The sequence below is a fragment of the Hippopotamus amphibius genome, chromosome 2 (assembly GCF_030028045.1).
Source record: "Hippopotamus amphibius kiboko isolate mHipAmp2 chromosome 2, mHipAmp2.hap2, whole genome shotgun sequence".
In the NCBI taxonomy this organism is placed as follows: Eukaryota; Metazoa; Chordata; class Mammalia; order Artiodactyla; family Hippopotamidae; genus Hippopotamus; species Hippopotamus amphibius.
This window is the reverse complement of record NC_080187.1, coordinates 128,244,486-128,263,854: the sequence shown is the minus strand read 5'-3', so window position 1 is coordinate 128,263,854 and position 19,369 is coordinate 128,244,486. Positions and strand designations below refer to the sequence as shown.

At 47.7% G+C, this 19,369-nt stretch overlaps 1 protein-coding gene across 1 annotated transcript; it reads right to left on the bottom strand.

Annotated features, from left to right (window-relative positions):
• Window positions 1-8,641: 8,641 nt before the first annotated feature.
• On the bottom strand, window positions 8,642-10,273 carry LOC130846278 (ribosome biogenesis regulatory protein homolog). Its single transcript, XM_057724412.1, has one exon. The coding sequence runs from the start codon at window positions 10,203-10,205 to the stop codon at window positions 9,108-9,110; it is 1,098 nt and encodes a 365-aa protein (XP_057580395.1). The 5' UTR covers window positions 10,206-10,273; the 3' UTR covers window positions 8,642-9,107.
• Between the last annotated feature and the right edge of the window lie 9,096 nt (window positions 10,274-19,369).

Genomic DNA, 19,369 nt, shown 5'->3' with positions numbered 1-19,369 from the left:
TCTGGAGGAGCAGGCGGGCTTTGTCAGGGCTCAGCGACTCCCTGCAGCTGTGAGACAGAGAAGAAAAGAGGCTGCCGTGGGTGCCACTGGGGCCCCTTGAGGGCCAGAACAGGGAGGCAGGGCCACTCCAGGCCACCAGCCCCGAGCTCGTGGGGTGCCTGCCAGCCTTACCCTGGACTGACTGCCCACAGCACAGCGTGCCCAGAGAGGCTGTCCCAGGCAGAAGTGACCGATGGGGCTGCCCCCACAGGCCTATGGGGAACTCCAGCTCTGCCTGTTTGCATGTTTCAAGGTTTTCCTCCCCAAGGGAAGGAGGTGAGTAGACCGGTGTCTGAAAAGGGAGGACTTTTTCTTGTTTCAGGTGGTGAAGTCCTGGGTGGGTCACTTTCCTGTGTCCCTTGGGTGCTGCTTATTCTACAGGGTTGTGACTTGAGGAGGGAGTCCCTCTCCATTTCAGCACACCAGGGTCCAGGCTGGCAACCTGGGCTGGCTCTACTGAGGGGTCCCTGGCTCTTCAACAGAATTGTCCAGAATATTTTTTTAAAGCATTATTCTCTCTTTTTTAAAATTAATTAATTAATTGGCTGCGGTGGGTCTTCGTCGCGGCCCATCATCTTTCTCTAATTGTGGTGAGAGGGGGCTACTCTTTGTTGCAGTGCGCGGGGTTCTCAGTGTGGTGGCTTCTGTTGCTGTGGAACCTGGGCTCTAAGCGTACAGGTGTCAGTAGTTGTGGCTCAAGGGGTCGGTCGTTGTGGCTCGCGGGCTCTAGAGCACAGGTCAGTAGTTGTGGCACATGGGCTTAGTTGCTCCGCGGCATGTGAGATCTTCCCGGACCAGGGACTGAACCCACGTCTCCTGCATTGGCAGGCGGATTCTTAACCACCGAGCCACGAGGGAAGTGCCCAGAATATTTTTTGAACAAATGCAGGATGTTGGATTCTGTGATGAGACCTGGTTTAACTCTGGATTTCCCTCACCCTCACCCCACTCTTCTCTTTTATTTTTAAATGGATGGGAAGGGAATAAGAGCGTGTGCCTTAGAAATACCACTGCCTGAGGTTGCCAGGATAACAGGGACCCCATTTCAGAGGTCAGAATTGTCTTTACAAAAAAAAAAGAGACCACTTTTTTTAGAGTAGTTTTGGGTTCCCAGCAGAATTGAGGGGAAGTTACGGAGAGGTCTCCTCTACTCCCCGGCCCTGCTCCCGGCCTTCCCCGTCACCAGCCTCCCCGCCTGAGTGCTGTATTTGTTACAATTGATGAAACCTGTACTGACACCTCATCGTCTCCCAGAGTCCACGTTTTACATCACGGCTCACGCTTGGTGTGTACATTCTAGGGGTTTGGACAAATGTACCACAGCAGGTGTCCACCTTTATGGTATTGTACAGAGTAGTTTCACTGCTGTACAAATCCTTCGTCTCCACCTATTCCTCCCTCCTCCCTTAACCCCTGGCAAGTCCTGACCTCCTCTGGAATGTCACGCAATTGGAATGTAGCCTTTTCAGATTGGCTTCTGTCACTTAGTAATACACATTTTAGGTTCTGGGAGCGTCTTCTTTTTCTTTCTTTCTCTTTCTTACTTTCTTTTACATTAGGAAAACCAGCCCTTCAGATAAATGTGGGAAGGGGGCTTTTTCTTTCCAGTGACTGTAAGATGCTCATTCCCAGGTCCTCGGTGACCCCAGGCTGTCCCTGCCTCTCTGGCGGTGTTTCCTGCTCTGTATCTGTGTCTCCGGACAGTGAGAGCGCCTTAGCTGTCACTGGGGATTTCTGGGGTGACTGGGGAATGCAACATCCCTGCTTGAACCAGCTTGAAGTGGAAAGAATGATTATGTGAGCTGTGCACGTGTACACAGCCTCAATTCTAATGATCATATCCCCCAGTCCCAGACAGGTTGCTCACGAGAGGTTATACTGTGCAGAAAAGTTAAACATGTCTTGGCTGGCGTGGCTCTTCTCTCCAGGCCTCTGTGTCTAGCCAGTTGGTCAGCTGAAGGGCAGCTGGCCTTGGACGCAGGGCCTGCTCTGTGTAGGCGAGGGTCCCAGCCTTGCTCACCCAGCTAGCGACAGGGTGACAGGTAAGCCGGGTTGGGCTGGATGCTGACAGAGACCCCATCAGGCAGAGCTTGGGCTGGCCTTCAGTTTCCTCACCTGCACTTTAGGGCTTCTTGATGGCTCGTCCTCAGGCCATTAGGGGCTCACTCAGTGACCTCAGCTGGGGCTGTTGGGGGGGGCGGCGCGGATGGCCCTGCTCTAAGCACTGGGAACAGACCAGCTCACACAGGTCTGGGGGGATCAGAGCAGGACACATCTGCCTGGCACGCAGGTTGGTGGCGGGGGGCACACACCACCAGGTGATGGTGGCCCCTCCCACTGCGTGACCTTGCGCCAGTGCCTCTGTTCCCCCAGCTGTCCAGCGCGGCTTGCTGTGCACAAAAGGAGCTGAGGGGTGCACTCTTAGGCAGGTGCAGTCTGTCTGTCTGAAGTACCTGCCAGGGCTGAGGGGACACCCAACCCAAGCTCTTGGGCGCATCCACCTTCTCCAGGATATCCGGAGAAGGGGGTCCCCAGAGCCAGGCTTACAGTGCAGCCACAGCTCAGCATTCCCAGCCCACCTGGGGCCACCAGGTGTTTGTGTGGGCCAACTGTGTCCAGCGAGAGGTGAGGCACCAGAGTTTGCAGCAGTCTTCCTGGGAAGAATGGAGAAGCCATTCTTTCTGAGCCAGCACGCGCCCCATGTGTGCACTGTGGCACCCATGCCCTCCATGTGCTGCCAAGGGGTGTGGTCCCCCTCGTCCTCCCTCCAGACTCCCTGAGAGGCTCTCAGCCATCCTCTGCCCAGAGCCACAGGTGAGATCCCTGTTAGGGTTTGACTAACTGACCAGCCAGCCACTACCCAACCACTAACCAAGGAACTGACCTCCCTCCTTCTCCTTTCTTTCCCTTTTCCTCCCTTCTCTCCCTCCCTCTTTCCTTCCATCTCCCTCCCTTCCTCCCTTTCTCCCTTCCTTCCTTCCCATCCTGTTCCAGAAAGGATTTGGTTTAGCCTAAAGTTTTCAGGATAAAGAGAGCAGGTGAATACAAAGTAAAAGCTGGTTGTATTTGCAGACAGAACTTCTGTGTGTGTCTGGGGTGGGGTGAAGCCCCATGACCGAGTTCTGTGGGAGTTCTGGACTTGGGCCTACGCTTCCGAGAGCCTGGGTGTTGGAAGAAGGCAGGGGAGAGAGAAGTACCTGTGAGTTCAGTGTTGGCCGATTTAGTCCGAGCGCCCTCCCCATTTCCAGGTCAGGCCTTTGCGAGCTATCAGACCTCGTGAGCATTCCTTAGTCTGAAGAATGGAACCCAGAATCAGACCTAAGGAGCCCACTCAGAGGGGCTCTGAGGAGTGGGAGGTGCTAGATGACCATCCTCCTGGCTGTCCCTCCCAGCTCTCTGTCCCCTGTCCCCTTCAGGAACAAGGGAGAAGGGACACCATGGGGGTAGACGACTCACCTCTCCTTGGCCTGGCTGGGATGTGAGGGCTGTGTCTAGTGTGTTTAGAGGGAATTCCAACTGGCTTTCCAGAGATCCAACTGGGGCTTTTAAAATGAAAAGTTGCCAGTGATACATCGCTTATCCTCACTTGAACGGATAAGTGAGGGAAGCCTGTGTTCTCCTGGTACATATGTTACCGAGTCCAAGCTTGTTCTGTTCGCCGCATGACAGGCCAATGCATCGGAGACGAGGTGTTGAGGCAAGGAATACGACTTTGTTCAGAAAGCCAGCAAACTGAGAAGATGGCAGACTGATGTCTCCTCAAAAAAACATCTCATTGGGGTCTGGATGCTAGTTTGTTTTATTGAACCAGAGAGGGAGGGGCTGTGGGGAAGTAAAGTGAAAGGGCCATCAGTCTTGCAAAATATCTCCGGGAATAACCAGCTTCAGTGAGGGGATGTGTTAATTTCAGCCTTTCACACAGGTGGGCAGGGCAGATTGCCCTCTGGTGGGCTGAGCAGAGGCACTTTAGTTCAACATTCAGGCAGAGGGGCCGTGTTCCCAGAGGCAGGCCATCATGTATGATTATAATAACAAAAGCAACAAAAAACAAAGGTTAAAGTGGAAGAAACAGATCGAACGTGGAGTCCAATTTAGCTCCACGCAGTAACACATAATTTTGCATCTCAGAATATTCCTCGTGGACTGAGGCTGGATGAGGCTGGAATTCTTTGCTGAGTGCACCTTACACTGAACTGACAGCAACCTAAAATAAACTGCCGTCCCACTCCCATGTTCTTGACATCGTGTCTAAAGGATCCCTCATAGCTGCTTTTCTGGCTGCAAATTGGATAAAACCGCTGGCCTCTGAAATGTAAGCTTGGGGCCTCCTGGTCAGCAGGCTGTGACTTCTCAGCAGCCAGTACTGCTTCTCCAGAATGGCTCCAAGAGAGTGTGGCTGTTGCTTTTTGGTCCTAGGTGATTGGTCGGGGAACCCAGGTTTGGGTGGGAGCTTGCCCTGTATCCACCTGTGCGTGTGCAGGGAGGGTCTGCAGGAAACTTGCTGAAATGGCAGCCTTGCTAAGGTCAGGAGCTACTGCAGAGAAGGCCCTCGCTTCCTTCCCCATTGCCCAAGTGTATGGGAGACTAAGATCTTCTGCTGCAAAGGAGGCATCTGTTCTCTACTCTCCCCATGATCTTTTGTCTTAAACCAGGTTCCAAAAAATTTTGTTGGCAAAATAGACTATGCTGCTTCAGAAATCATTAATTTCAGGGGTGGGCAGATGCTCCCAGCCTGCTATGCTTCCTGAGATGGTCCCTCAGCTTTAGACCCCTGCTAAGGGACACTCAGGTCCTCTCCCACCCCTCCCTTTCCCTCCCCCCATCCTCCCCTCCCTTCCCCCCTTTCTCACTAGGACAGTGGTGCTGTGAGTAGATTCCGGTTCTCTCTAGCTATCTTCTCCCAGAGTTCCCAGCACAGCAGTGCCCTGAAAGGAAGTCCTCTAAATAAGCAGAGCTGCTGAGTTCTGAAAATTGCCTCAGTTACTCAAGGGCAGAGACTAAGGAACTGAATAAGAAAGGAAGTTCCAAGTGACTATTGAAGTTCTGCCTGGCTAACTCTAACAGGGGTGGGCCCTCAGCACGCAGGGGAGACCCTGTACCTCTCTGGGCTCTGCCGTGCCCTGGTTGAGGCTGTGCAGTTTTCAGAACAATGTTGGGGTCACCCTGTATCCAGACACCTGGACCTGCAGAGGGGGGCAAGGCCCCTCTTACTGCCTTACTCCTTCATGTAGCGCTCTATTTACACAGTCATATTCTTTCCTTATAGGGTTAAAAAAAAAAAAAAAAAAAAAGCACCCCAGACACAGCACTTTCCTTTCAGTGTAGATCATCAGAGCTCTTTGTTAAAGATAAGAGGTTGCTTCCACTTCAGACTTGAATGTCACTGCAGCCCAAGCCAGGGCCTCTCTGTAATTATCCTGTCCTGTCTGGAAAGCTCTCAAATGCCACTTCATCCAAGGGTTTGAGGCTGAGATTGCTTTTCCAGTGCAGTGCCAAAGGCTCCTCTTGGCTGAGATGACTAAACGGGCAACTATTCTTAGAGCAGTTCTTTTTTTTTTTTCAAATAAGAAAGTACAGTGAATGGGGTGGGGGCAAAGGGGAAGCTGGGACGGAAGTGAGAGAGTAGCATTGACATGTATACACTATCAAATGTAAAACAGCTAGCTAACTGGAAGCTGTTGCATAACACAGGGAGATCAATTCGGGGATGGGCGATGACTTAGAGGCGTGGGATAGGCAGGGTGGGAATGAGTCTCAGGAAGGAGGGAATATGGGGATATATGTATAAATACAGCTGATTCACTTTGTTGTACAGCAGAAACTGGCACAACAGGGTAAAGCAATTATACTCCAATAAAGAGTTTTAAAAAAAAAAGAAAAAGAAAAAGAAAGTAAAGCAAATGATGGTTAATCAGCTCCTTACTGTCCACACCTTGGCTTCTGACATACATTTTCCCAGGGAGTCCCCATAGCCTCATCTTGGGATTGAAGGGGCTCTCCCACTGTCACCTGGCCAGGAAGTGGCCTCACAGACTCCCAGGTCCTCTCCTGTTTGCCCTCCTAGCTGTCTGAATGCTGGTGAAGGTGGGTGAAGTTCAAGGCAGTGCCCAAGTTTTGGAAATATTTTCTGTTTTTGAACAAAACACGCTTTTAGTTTAGAACAATCTAGAAAACTTTTTGCAAAAAAGTGTTTTCAAAATGGAATTACACTCAGAATCCCTTCTTTTGGGGTTTCTCAACCACATTTTTCCTCAGAGAGATTAAGGACAGCTAAGTAGAAATTAAAATTTCCATACGTAAACAGACGTGGAGACAGCTGGCTCTATGTAATAGCTAGAGGTTTGTAATCTCAAAAGAGCAATGGAGACTTTTATTCTCCTATTTTTAAATAAATTCGCTTCTCTCCCAATTGCAAATATAATCAACATTCTCCATAGAAATTTAGATATTACCGAGGAGAATTGAGAGGAGAAGGAAAATTCCCAGAAGCTCACTACCCAACGATGGAGAGGTTTTTGTGGGTCTGAAAAGATTTCCCTTTTTCTTTTCTGGGTCTTGTCTATTGATAAGTGGAATATTCATTAGGATTTGTCTTGGGGCCTGAAAGCTGACAAAGTTGCCCCCCATCCAAAGCCTCTTGGGTTCTCATCCCAGGCTCCCACTCAGCTAGTCTGGCATTTCTCTGGCTCGCCCCTGCCTTCTGGAATGACAGTGCTGGATACTTTGTCCCATCCTTTGGGTCTGACAGGTGCCCCCCGTGCCTGCTGCATGTGTGCCCCATGTGACCAGTGAGTGCAAGGGGCACAGCCACAGAGCCCACTTGTGCCAGTGTTTGTCTTTCTCCATCCAAATGATTTCACTTAGCGTAATACCCTCAAAGCCCAACTATGTTATTGAAAATGGCAAGATTTCATCATTTTCATGGCTAACATTCCATATATATATATTTTATGTATATATATAAAACATTCCATATATAATATAACATTATATATAGAACATCTTTATCCATTCATTTATATATGAGTAAATATATATAAATATATAATATATATATAAAACATAAAACATCTTTATCAATTCATTTATCAATAGACACTTAGGTTGCTTCCATATATTGGCTGTTGTAAATAATGCTGCAACAAACATAGGGGTGTTCAAATTACTGTTTTTGTTTTCCTCAGAAAAATACCCAGAAGTAGAATTGCTGGCTCACATGGTAGTTCTATATCTAATTTTTCGAGGAACCTCCATACTGTTTTCCATAGTGGCTGCACGAATGTACATTCCCACCAACAGAGCGCGAGGGTTCCCTTTCCTCCACATCCTCACCAACACTTATTTGTTGTCTTTTTGCTGACAGCCATTCAGACTGTCATCAGATGTGAGATGACACCTCACTGTGGTTTTGATTTGCATTCCCTGATGATTAGTAATATTGAGCATATTTTCATGTGTTTGTTGACCATCTGTATGTCTTCTTTGGGAAAAATGTCTATTCAGGTCCTCTGCCCATTTTTTAATTGGGTTGATATTGAGTTGTATGAGTTTTTTGTATATTTTGGATATGAACCCCTTATCAGATATATTGTTTACAAATATTTTCTCCCATTCAGTAGATGCCCTCTTCATTTTGTTGACAGTTTCCTTTGCTGTGAAAAAGCTTTTTAATTCGATGCAGCCCCTTTTGCTTATTTTTGCTTTTGCTTCCCTTGCTTGAGGAGGCATATTGAGTAAATATTGCTAAGACTGATGTCAGAGAGGCTACTGTCTATGTTTTCTTCTAGGAATTTTATGGTTTCAGGTCTTACATTTAAGTCTTTAAACCATTTTGAGTTTATTTTAGTACACGGAGTGACACAGTTCAGTTTGATGCTTTTGCATGTGGCTGTCCAGTTTGCCCAACACCATTTATTGAAGAGGCTATCTTTTCCCCATTGTATATTCTTGCCTCCTCTGTCATAGATTAATTGACCAGAAGTGAGTGAGTTTATTTCTGGGCTTTCTATCCTGTTCCACTGATTTGTATGTCTGTTTTTGTGCCAGTACTATACTCTTTTGATAACTGTAGCTTTGTAGTATAGTCTGAAGTCAGGGAGCCCGATAACTCCAGCTCTGTTCTTCTTTCTCAAGATTGTTTTGACTATTCAGGGTCTTTTGTGTTTCCTTACAGACTGTAGAATTATTTGTTCTCATTCTGTGAAAAATGCCATTGGTATTTCGATAGGGATTGAGGTGAATGTGTAGATTGCCTTGGGTAGAATGGTTATTTTAACAATATTAATTCTTCCAATTCATGAGCACAGTATATCTTTCCATTTGTTTGTGTCGTCTTTGATTTCTTTCATCAACGGCTAGAGTTTTTTGCGTATGGGTCTTTTACCTCCTTGTTTAGATTTATTCTTAGGTATTTTTATTCTTTTTAATGCAATTGCAAATGGGATTGTTTTCTTAATTTCTCTTTCTGATAGTTCATTGTGAGTGTATAGAAATGCAACAGATTTCTGTATATTAATTTTGTATCCTGCAACTTTACTGAATTCATTTATTAGTTCCCATAGCTTCTTGGCAGCACCTTTAGGGTTTTTTTTTTTTTTTAGATACAGACACACTTTTATTAAATAACCTTTACAACAGTTCTGAAAATGTAACCTTTCTGTTCCCCTGTGCATTGATAAATACACAAGCTTGTTATTAAAATAATGCAGAAACCAATCCATTAAAAGTCTGAAATATGACTACCTCTCCCTTGTACCCCATCGAAAGTTTAAAGAGAAAAAAAAAGGGGGGGCTGTTTAAAGATAGAACTCACTCCTAGTTTCCACAAATTCTTTCCCTAATTCGTGTGTCCTTAAATACATCCTTTACTCTCCAGCCAAAGTTTTGGTTGTGGGAAATACATTGATTTGTCGAGTCCAATATTTACATACCATCTTCAGAGAAGGGCAAGCCTAGCCCTTTAACCTCAAACTTAATGAAGGCAGTGGCCAAATCTGCATCCCAGTACTGTTCCTAGAACTTAACATCAGGTACAGTTCTTGGTTTACAAGTAGGTCCGAGGGTGAAATTTACTTCCTCCTCTTTCCTCCTTGGTGTTTCCCCCCTTTCCTCTTGCCACTCAAGCCAGGAGGCCCGGAATTCATCTTGCCTCCCAAGCCCCCTCTCCTCTTCCCTCCCTGGCTGGGTGGACCCCCTTTCCTCTTACCCCCAGGACCCTGTCGGCCCCCCTTTCTTTTGCCCTTCTGACTCATTTTCCTCCTCTTAGCCGCCTCTTCCTGGTCCTCTTCTCTCATCTGCTTATTGGTGGCCCTCGTAACGTCCAACTGAGGCTTCTTGCTGTTCATCACTCGCAGCATCTCCAACTGGCTCTTTTTCTCGGCTGCAAAGTCCCCGAAAAGAGGCTGAAACTTCCTCTTCTTGCCAGAGCCCCGGGGCGCCTTCTCCGTGGGCAGACGCTCCTGGAAACGCCCCACAGAGGCGGTGGAGACCTTGGCCACCTGCATGGCGCGGCCCAGCTCCTCCTTACTCTGGTGTCCGGTAGGGTGCATGCCGCCCGCGCTGGGCAGCTGCATCTTGTGCGCGCGGGCCAGGTTACGCAGCCGGTTCAGCTCGTTCTTGGCCACCCGTTCCTTCTTAGCCTGAATCCGCTTGGCGAACTGGTCCTCCATGGGGTCGGCATTGCTGGGCACCTCGATCAACCATTCCCTGGTGTCGTCGCGGGCGCGCTGGTAGCCCCAGCGGCGGCGCCACTGGCTACTCACCTCGTCCCACACCAGATTGGTCTTCTTCTTGGGACGGATGCCCTTGAGGCATGCAAACTGCTGCCAGCGTGTAAGCGGCCGCGGCCGGGGCACCGGCTTCTCGCGCGGCAGACGAGTGGTGGGCTCCGGCAGCCGCGCCACCAGCGCCTCCTCCACACGATCGGTGGGCAGCTGCCACAGCTGGTTGATGAGCAGCTGCGTGTTGTCCCGCGCCAGGGCCCGCAGCTCGGCCTCCCGCGTGGGTCCTGCGTCCCGCAGCCCGGTCTGCGGGTTCCGGTCCGAAGCCAGCAGGTTACCCAGGTCGAACTCCAGCTCCAGTTCCTTGTATCCCGTAATGCGCTGCAGCTTCTCTGCCTCGTCCTGCTCCGCCTTTGCCAGCAGCTCCTCCACGCTCTGGCCCTCCATGGCTCCGGCTCGGCTCTCCCTCGCTCCGGAAGACCGTTCCAATCACTTTTCTGCCAGCGCGGCTCAAGCCCCGGTACTACCACCACGCGCAGGCGACCAGACGTTCATCCCGGAAGAGAAAGATCTGTTTCCGGGGCATCCGGAAGAGGCTCACAACGCCGGCTAGGGTTTTATATATAGGAAGTCCCCTACATATGAACAAGTTCCATTCTGAGAGTGCATTCATAAGTCCAATTTGTTCGTAAGCCCAGCAAAGTTGGCCTAGGTACCCAACTAACACAATCAGTTATGCAGCACTGTACTATAATAGGTTTATAATACTTTTCACACAAATAATACATGAAAACAAACACAAAAAATAAAGAAAACATTTTTAATCATACAATAACTGGAAAGTACTGTAGTACAGTACAACAGCTGGCATACAGGGGCTGGCATTAAGTGAACAGGCAAGAAGAGTTACTGGCTGGAGGGGGCGGGTGGGAGATGGTAGAGCTGAAGGATGGCTGACAGTAGGAGACGGAGGGCAAACTGCAACTTCACTCATGCCTGACGTTGATGGAATGCACATTCGCATCTTTGAAAGTTCACAACTTGAAGGTTCATGTGTAGGGGACTTACTGTATATAGTATCATGTCATCTGCAAACAGTGACATTTTTACATCTTCCTTTCCTATTTGGAATTTTTTTGTTTCTTTTTCTTGTCTGATAGCTGCGGCTAGGACTTCCAGTACTACATTGAATAAAAGTGGTGCGAGTGGGCATACTTATCTTGTTCCTGATCTCAGAGTAAATGCTTTCAGCTTTTCACCATTGAGTATGATGTAGATTCTTGGAATTTTCTTTGTACACAATCATGTCATCTGTAAATATGGATATTTTTATTTCTTCCATTCTGTTCTGTGTGCATTTTAGTTCCTTGCCTTGCCTTACTGCACTGGCTAGAGAATCCACCACTCTGATGAATGAGAACAGTGAAAGCAGATATCCTTGCCTTGTTCTCATTTTAAGGGGAGCTGTATTGTGTCCTGCAAAATTTATATGTTGAAATCCTAATCCTCAGCACCTCAGAATGTGACTATATTTGGAGACTGAGCGTTTAAAGAGATAATTAAATTAAAATGAAGTCTTGCAGGTAGACCCTAATCCATTATGACTGGTATCTTCATAAGAGGAGATTAGGACATAGACACACACAAACAGAGGGAAGACCATGTAAGGACACAGAGAGACTGCCATCTCCAAGCCATGGAGAAAAGCTTCAGGAGAAACAAGCCCTGCTGACACACGAATCTCAGACTTTAGCCTCCAGAAATATGATAATAAATTTTTGTTGTTTTTTCTGCAGTATTTTGTTATGGCAGCTCAAGCAAACTAATACTCACCCTCTCACCACAAAGCCCCAGAGCATACCACTACTTCAACTTCGTAGACTAGTTCTGCCTATTATTGAACATCTAAATTACTCTTTTGTGCTCGGCTTCTTTTGAGATGCATCCATATCATTGGCATATGACTAATTCATTCCTTTTTATTCCGTATTATGGCTACACCACACTTCACTTATTCATTCTCCAGGTGGTGGCCATTTGGGTTTTCTCCAGTTTTGAATTATTATGAATAGGGCTGCTATAGATATTTGTGACCAAGTCTTTGTATGGACAGATGTTTTCTTTTCTCTTGGGTAGACCCCCTAGGAGTGGAATTGTTGGGTCATAGGGCAAACATATGTTTAACTTCATAAGTAAATGCCAAGAAGTTTTCCAAAGCAGTTGTATAATTTTATGCTTCCACCAGCACTGTGTGAATTTTGTTTGCTCAGCATTCTTGTCTACACTTAGGATTGTCAGTCTTTCTCATTGTAGCCATTCTGGTGGGGCATGGTGATATCTCACTGTGAATTTAATTTACATTTCCCTGTTGACAGGTGATGTTGAGCACCTTCCCATGTGCTCTTTGTCCATTAAGATAACTTTTTTTTATCAAGTGCTTGGTTTAGTCTTTTCCTCAATTTTTTTTTGTTAGATCATTTGTCTTTTTTCCTGTTGATTTGTAGGAATTCTTTATATAGTCTGGACACAAGTCCTTTGTCAGGTAGTTGTATTACAAATATTTTCTTTCAGTCTGTGGCTTGCCTTTTCATTTTCTTAATGGGGCCTTTTGATGAGCACAGGTTTTTCATGCTGATGAAGTTCAGTTCATCAAGCTTTTCTTGTATGGCTAGTGCCTTTTATAGCCTAGGAAATCTTTGCTGACCTTGAATGCGTGAATGTTTCCACCTATTTATTTTTAGAAGCTTTTTAGTTTTAGTGGTCACTGTTAAGACTGTGATTCATTTCCTGTTATTTTTATGTATGGTGTGAGTGCTGGGTCAAGAATCATTTTTCCATATAGATAACCACATATTCCAGCTTGTTGAGAGGGTTTTCCTTTCCCATTGACAAGGGTTGGCACTTCACTGAAAATCAGCTGACCACGTGAATGTTAGGCCATTTCTGGACTCTCTTCTGTTCCATTGATCTATTTCTCTATCCCTATGCTATTATCACACTGTCTTGATTTTTTATTTCATTTAATCTTATTATTGTAGTAATTATTTTACTTAATAAATTCAATCATTTTATATTTTATAGTAAGACCTGTGCTGTGGTGATCTAGTGAACTAATTCTCTGTTGTTGGACATCCAAAACGCCTCCAATTTTCCCCTATTATGAATGTGACTGTACTGCATGCCCTTGCTCATGTGTGTGAGCATGAAGGACTGACACCTGGAGGGGGCACGGCTGGGTGGGAGCAGGTGGGAGCTGTGTATTGTCATCCTTGTTTTGGTCAAGGCTCCAGTCTGCCTTCCACAAGGTGGTGGGGGGCAGGGAGTAGTGCACTCCAGGCACTACTCTGCCCCTTTCCAAGCCAACCTTCAGTGTTTGGTGTCTGTGCAGTGCCATCTCATGTCTTGGTTCTGTGCTTTGTCATGGAGACAAGCCATGAGAGGAAGTAGAATTCTTTTGTTTTCATGATCTTAGTCTTACAAAATGATTAAATTAAAAATAGGTAATATGGTTATATGGCTAAAAAACCAAAAAGATACAAGAGAAATCTCACTTCCACCCCTATCTTCATCTACCCCTTTCCTCTCTATAGATAACCATCTAAAACCATTTTTAAACATTTTATTTTTGTAAACATTTATTTTAAAAAAATTTTTTGGCTGCATTGGGTCTTTGCTGCTGTTCGTGGGCTTTCTCTAGTTGTGGTGAGCAGGGGCTACTCTTCGTTGTGGTGAGTGGGCTTCTCATTGTGGTGGCTTCTCTTGTTGTGGAGCACAGGCTCTAGGTGAACAGGCTTCAGTAGTTGTGGCTCACGGGCTCAGTAGCTGTGGCTTGCGGGCCCTAGAGCACAGGCTCAGTAGTTGTGGCGCACGAGCTTAGTTGCTCCGTGGCATGTGGGATCTTCCCGGACCAGGGATCAAACCCATGTCCCCTGCATTGGCAGGCGGATTCTTAACCACTGTGCCACCAGGGAAGTCCCAACATTTTCAAACTTATAGAAAAATTGTAAGAATTGATTCACCAAGTGCCAATATTTTCCCACATTTGCTCTCTCTGTATATATAGGCAGATTTTTTTTGTCAAAACCATTTGAAAACAAAAAAAGCTTTCAGAGCTCACAGATGGAACATTTTGTGGCTAGGTACTTCCTATTGCGTCACTTAGGCTCTGGCCATCTCATTTCAGTGACTAGATACATCGTCCTTTGAGGCGGCTTTGCCAGGTCCTCCCGTCGTGTAAATTTGCCTCTGCTGTTGGTTTATCAGCAGGTCCCCCCTAGGTGGGTCTCGGTTGTTTCCAGCCTTCCTCTTACCAGCCCCGACACAGGGAACCACCTGGCACACTGTTGTTGTGCACCTGTGCAGGTGTGCCTGCAGAGCTGATTTCCAGAGAGGTGAATGCTGGGTCAAAGGGCAAATGTGCCCTTTCCCTCTGCTATCCACCGTGCAGAAGGAGCCTCTTCCCACAGCCTCACCTCCTCCCTCCCCCAGTCACTGCCAATCTGACAGGGAGAAAAGTTTTCTCAGTGTGGCTCTAATCTGTAGTTCTCTCATTTTGTGTGAGGTGTTTAAGAGCCATTTCCTTTTCTGTGGTTATCTGCTCCTGACCTTTGCCCAGAGTTATTGGCTTCTGGATCATTCCACAGTTCCGCTCACCGCCCCCCCACCCTCGACACCCTTATTTGGACTAAGTTATGGAGAGTGACTCATCTGATGGCAGGTCAGCCAACTGAATCTTAAAAAATAAAAATAGAAAAACTGAAACATTTTGCAATAAAACCAAATTTAGGTTGAGTCAAGTTAACTCATCTAACTCCACACATATAAATCTGATAAACAGCAAAACAAATTGCTTTACGTCTGGTAGCTATTTTTATCATCCTCTTGTCCCCCCATGCTGCCTCTGTGATTGACACGTGAGCCAGGAAGTTATGAATGGGAATTGCCATGAGAGACAAGATATTGAGAGAAAGCTAACTTGCTCATGGCCCCACAACAGGATTGTTCCATCTCATAAAAATGTTCAGTACTCAATTTATAGTCCCTTTATTATGAAGTAATTGTAAATCTACAGACAAGTTGCAAAGATAATACAAGTTCTTATACCCTTCACCCAGCTTGCCACAACATGGGCATCTACAAAATCAAGTTCCATTTGTCAAGAAATTGGCATTAATAGAATCCCATAATCTGCAGTCTGTAGCCAGATTTCACCAGCATCCAATTTGGAGTACCATATTATATTTAGTATATTGTATTTAAAATTTTTTTTTAAGATTTTATTTTTTAAGAGCCGTTTTACTTTCACAGCAATGTTAAGAGGGAAAAGGGATATTCCCATGTACCCCCTGCCTCTACATATACACAGCCTTCTCACTAACAACATCCCCCACCAGAGTGGTACATTTGTTACAACTGACTAACCTACCTTGACAAATCACAATTGTGCAAAGTCCATAGTTTACGTTAGGTATCACTCTTGGAGTACACTGGATTTTAATGTTTTATGTGCCCAGAGTTCTACTAAAAGATAGAGGAGAGAATTAAGTTCTCTACGTTTGATTTTTTGTTTTTTGCCTTTTTAATTAACTAATTTATTTATTGGCTGCATTGAGTCTTCGTTGCTGCACACGGTCTTTATTTGTGGCGAGCAGGGGCTACTCTTCATTGCTGTGCGAGGGCTTCTCAATGCAGTAGCTTTTCTTGTTGCAGTGCACGGGCTCTAGGTGTGTGGGATTCAGTAGTTGTGGCATGTGGGCTCAGTACTTGTGGCTCACAGGCTTAGTTGCTTCGTGGCATGTGGGATCTTCCTGGACCAGGGCTCGAACCCATGTGCCCTGAATTAGCAGGTGGATTCTTAACCACTGTGCCACCAGGGAAGTCCAGGTTCTCTAAGTTTTTATTCAAAGAAATAAAACTCCTTAATTCTTAATGTGTCCAATGTCTTGTCACAGCATATTGAATAAATGTTGGTTTTACCATTTTTCATCTGTCTATAGCAATAGTGAGAGATTTTCAGTGTTCTGACAAACATTTCTAAAGGCCCTGAACCAACAGTAGTTTTCCCCTTTGTCAGGACCTCTTTGGAGGCCGTTTTCTTGGTTCCACACTGCTGTGCCGTGGGGACTGCCTGCTGCCTGGCCAGGTAGGAGGGATTTGCTGATGTCTGCTCTGGGTCACTGTGTTGGCACAGGTATCCCATCAGGGATGCTGAAGTGGTGTTGGCCGTGCAGCTCTGGCCTGATCCCCAAGGACACAGAGAGGGCTGTGGAGTGGGGAACGCGTGCAGGGGCCAGCGGCACTGAGGGGCTCTGATGGGAGACCCTCCGTGTGTCTCCCCAGTTGCCTAGTACTGAAGCAGGGATTGCCCAACTCCCGTCAGCCAGAATGTCCACCTGGTGGTTCACAAGAGTGTCCCGGGAGAGGTCGCTGGCACCTACAGTACTGCCAGGACAGCAAGAGCTAGGTCAGTTCAGATCAGCACAGGCAAGAAGACGGGGCTACGCCCAGCCCTGCCACTTCTTGGTGGCCAGGAAACCGGAACCTGTGTTCTCTACCATGCTAGGGCCAGAGGATTTGATGAGATCTCTGAGCGCCCACTCAGAATGTATTGGGTGGGCTAGGCACCCCCTTTTCTAGCAGGGGCTTTTCCATTGCTGGTGGCTGTGGGTAAAATCTGAATGTGTCCTCACGGGAAAGTGTCTTAAACATCTTCAGAATCTCAGACGGGGCTTAGTTACGATTGCAAAGATGTATGCCACATACAGTACAGGTGAGAGGTGACTTTTGCCTGGAGCTAGTGTGCCTTTGCTGTCTCCTGGCCTCTGTGTCTACAGGAAAGCCTCCATGAGGCCTGGCCACGCATTCAACTCTGCATGTTCTAGGGCCATTTTATGTCCACAGCCAGGGACACCCTTGCGTGACTGGAGGATGTACCTTGGTGGTTGACCTGAGTCTGAGCAGCATTTGGGGTGGGCCAGTGGGTGCCAAGTTACCCCACAAATCCAGCCCAGGCAGAGCTGGCCCAGGCATGGGCTTAGTAAACACAACCTGGGAAAGAAGGGTCCACTGGCAGGCTACCAGCAGAACAGAACCATGAAGGGGGACTGGTGGAGACACTCGAGGAAGGCTGTGGCCCTGCTTCTGGGGCTGGGTTGATGATGGTTGCTTGGATGATGTGGAGTTGGACAGAGAGGGACGGGGATGAGCTGGAACCTGCCAGCATTCCTGTTTGGGTCTTTTTCATCTAATCACAATGACTTTCAGAAAGGGAAGCACCACTTCACTTTCATCTCCCAGATATTGTGCAAATTTCCTCCATGACCAGCCCTAACTTGGGTCCCCAAGGAGAAGGAGTTCTGGGAGACACGGGTCCAGCTTAGCTCACTGACAGTCTGGAGTCCAGTCCCCTCCATCTGGTGGCTCCTGGCCTGACTTCCATGCATTTGCCTGGCAGATGGGGAAGAGGGAGCTGGGAGATTGTGTGGGCATTTTTGGAGAGGCCAGGCCTGAAGGGGGCATGTCGCCCCCATTGTCCAGGGCTGGGAACACGGCCCACCATCAGCAGGGCAGGTCAGGAGTCATAAGATGTGGTCACTTCACCCTCCAGAAGAAAGTGGAGGCAGTGCTGTTCCGTACTCCTCACCCCCAAAGAAGTGCAGATAAGAAACTACCACATGTGGCCATTTTAGGTTTAACATTTTACAGTATAAAAGTACTCATTTTGGATGACCTCTGTGACCCTCGAGCTGGGACACAGCAGATGCTGTACACACTCTCAGACTGAACAGTGAACCAGGGAGCTCAGGGTTGGGCAGGAAACTAATGTACAAATGTACAGAGAGACAAACTAATGTATAGAGAGACTCTATAAACCCTGGACTTTACCACCAAGGCCTCCTTATTCACTCTTTCCTCTGGTCTTCGTGCAGACCTATTTACTGCAGCAGTAAGGCCAGGTAAGAATCACACAACCGGAGATGCATGAGACGTCGCCAACATTCAATTCACAAATTTATTTTATTTTATTGCACAGAATCAGCACACAACACGGCTTAGTCAAAGTAGGGAGAAAATAGGAAAGGGGGTACAAACCACTCCTGGGAGAAGTCCCGGAAGGAGGCGTCTCGGCACGAGCAGCCGTCTCTGGTCCAGCAGCGGGTCTCATGACACGCCAGAGTGGGAAGTCACTTCTGCTCCAGCTGAGCCTCCAGCAGGCCCATCTGTAACAGCTCTCAGCAGCGTGGCATTGGGTCCTCCAGCAAAGAGCCTGCAAGTCGTTTGGCTCAGTGGTCTCAACTTGTAAGAAAGTCCGTAAAAGTGTAACAGTTACGCCCCAGGGGGGGTTGTCTCTATCAGTTACCCACAGTCTTTCTAAGGATGTTGCCAAACAAATTCCTTATTTATACTGACACTCTCAGTCCTATGTTGTCACTTAGACACTCACAATCCTATACTGGACATTTCAAAACAACCAACGTGGAAGTTCCCATTCGCCGCTGTGACTCCATCTTGAATTATTTAATGTAGCTTAAATACTATGACATTCACACAAGGTGTGTAGGAATCATAACAGAAAAGAAATCATAGCACAAGAGCTTCTTAGGTTCCTCACTGGCCTGTCCCTTGTTCCAAGAGACTGCCGCACCCCGTCCTCTGTGAGGGCTGAGCGCCAGGCAGCCCCACCACGGGATGTGGGCTCTGCCCCATTCAGTGTCCCCAGACCCGTTTCTCTTGGCTGGCCTGGGGTTCTCTCGCTTTGGATCCTCTCCTGAGTGAAATGAGTGGGCATTCTCCCTGGTAGAAAGGTCGCTGCTCACCTGCTCTCTCCAGCCTTTGGTCCCACACAAGTCCCTTTAGGTGACGGCTTTCAGGGTTCTTCTGCCTTCCTCAGGTGGGCCACCCCTAGGTCATTGCCAGCTGTCCTGGTAGGTGGGGCTGGGGGTTTCTGGGACAGAAGGGGGGCCATGGGGGGCCCTCCTGATCAGGGCTGCCCCCTGTGCTGTGAGCCACTTGGGAGAGGAGTGAGCATCCCCTTTGGAGCGTGGGTGGGTAGGGGGATGATGGTTTGGGGCACTTGGCCTTCCCCCAAAGAGCCTCTGACTCGTGAAGCTATTCAGTGCCATTGAGTGTGAATGACAGACTCTTCACCGTGGTTACCAGGGAACCCTTCAGGGTGGAGGACACACTTTGGACTATTGGGTCATGAATGAAATAACGGGATAGAAACTAGGAATGTGTGCCGTTAATACCCTATTGGCTGCATTAGTGGGTCAACCCTATTCAAAGGGGGCAAGGCTGCAGAAGAGCGGAATCACCAGGAACCACCTTGGGGGCCGGCTGCCACAAGAACGCTTCTTGCTGGGTGGTGTCACCTCCCAGTGGAGACCCCCCTTTCAGGATAAGAGGGCACTTCACCCCAGTTCTGCTTTCCGGCCATGCCCTGCCAACATATGCCCTTTGGGTCATTACATCTGGTCTGCTGTGCTCCCAGGGTTCACCTCTGACTTCTTAGGCCATTTCTGTACAGCAGAGGCCTGGGCCTGGGCCTCCAGGTCCCGATGGGGCTGCCCCGCCAGTCTCCTGGCTTAGGGATGTCACCAAGGGGCAGGGCT

Coding starts and splice junctions, on each gene's coding strand:
- LOC130846278 (XM_057724412.1), bottom strand. CDS start 10,205: ATGGAGGGCCAGAGCGTGGAGGAGCTGCTGGCAAAGGCGGAGCAGGAC.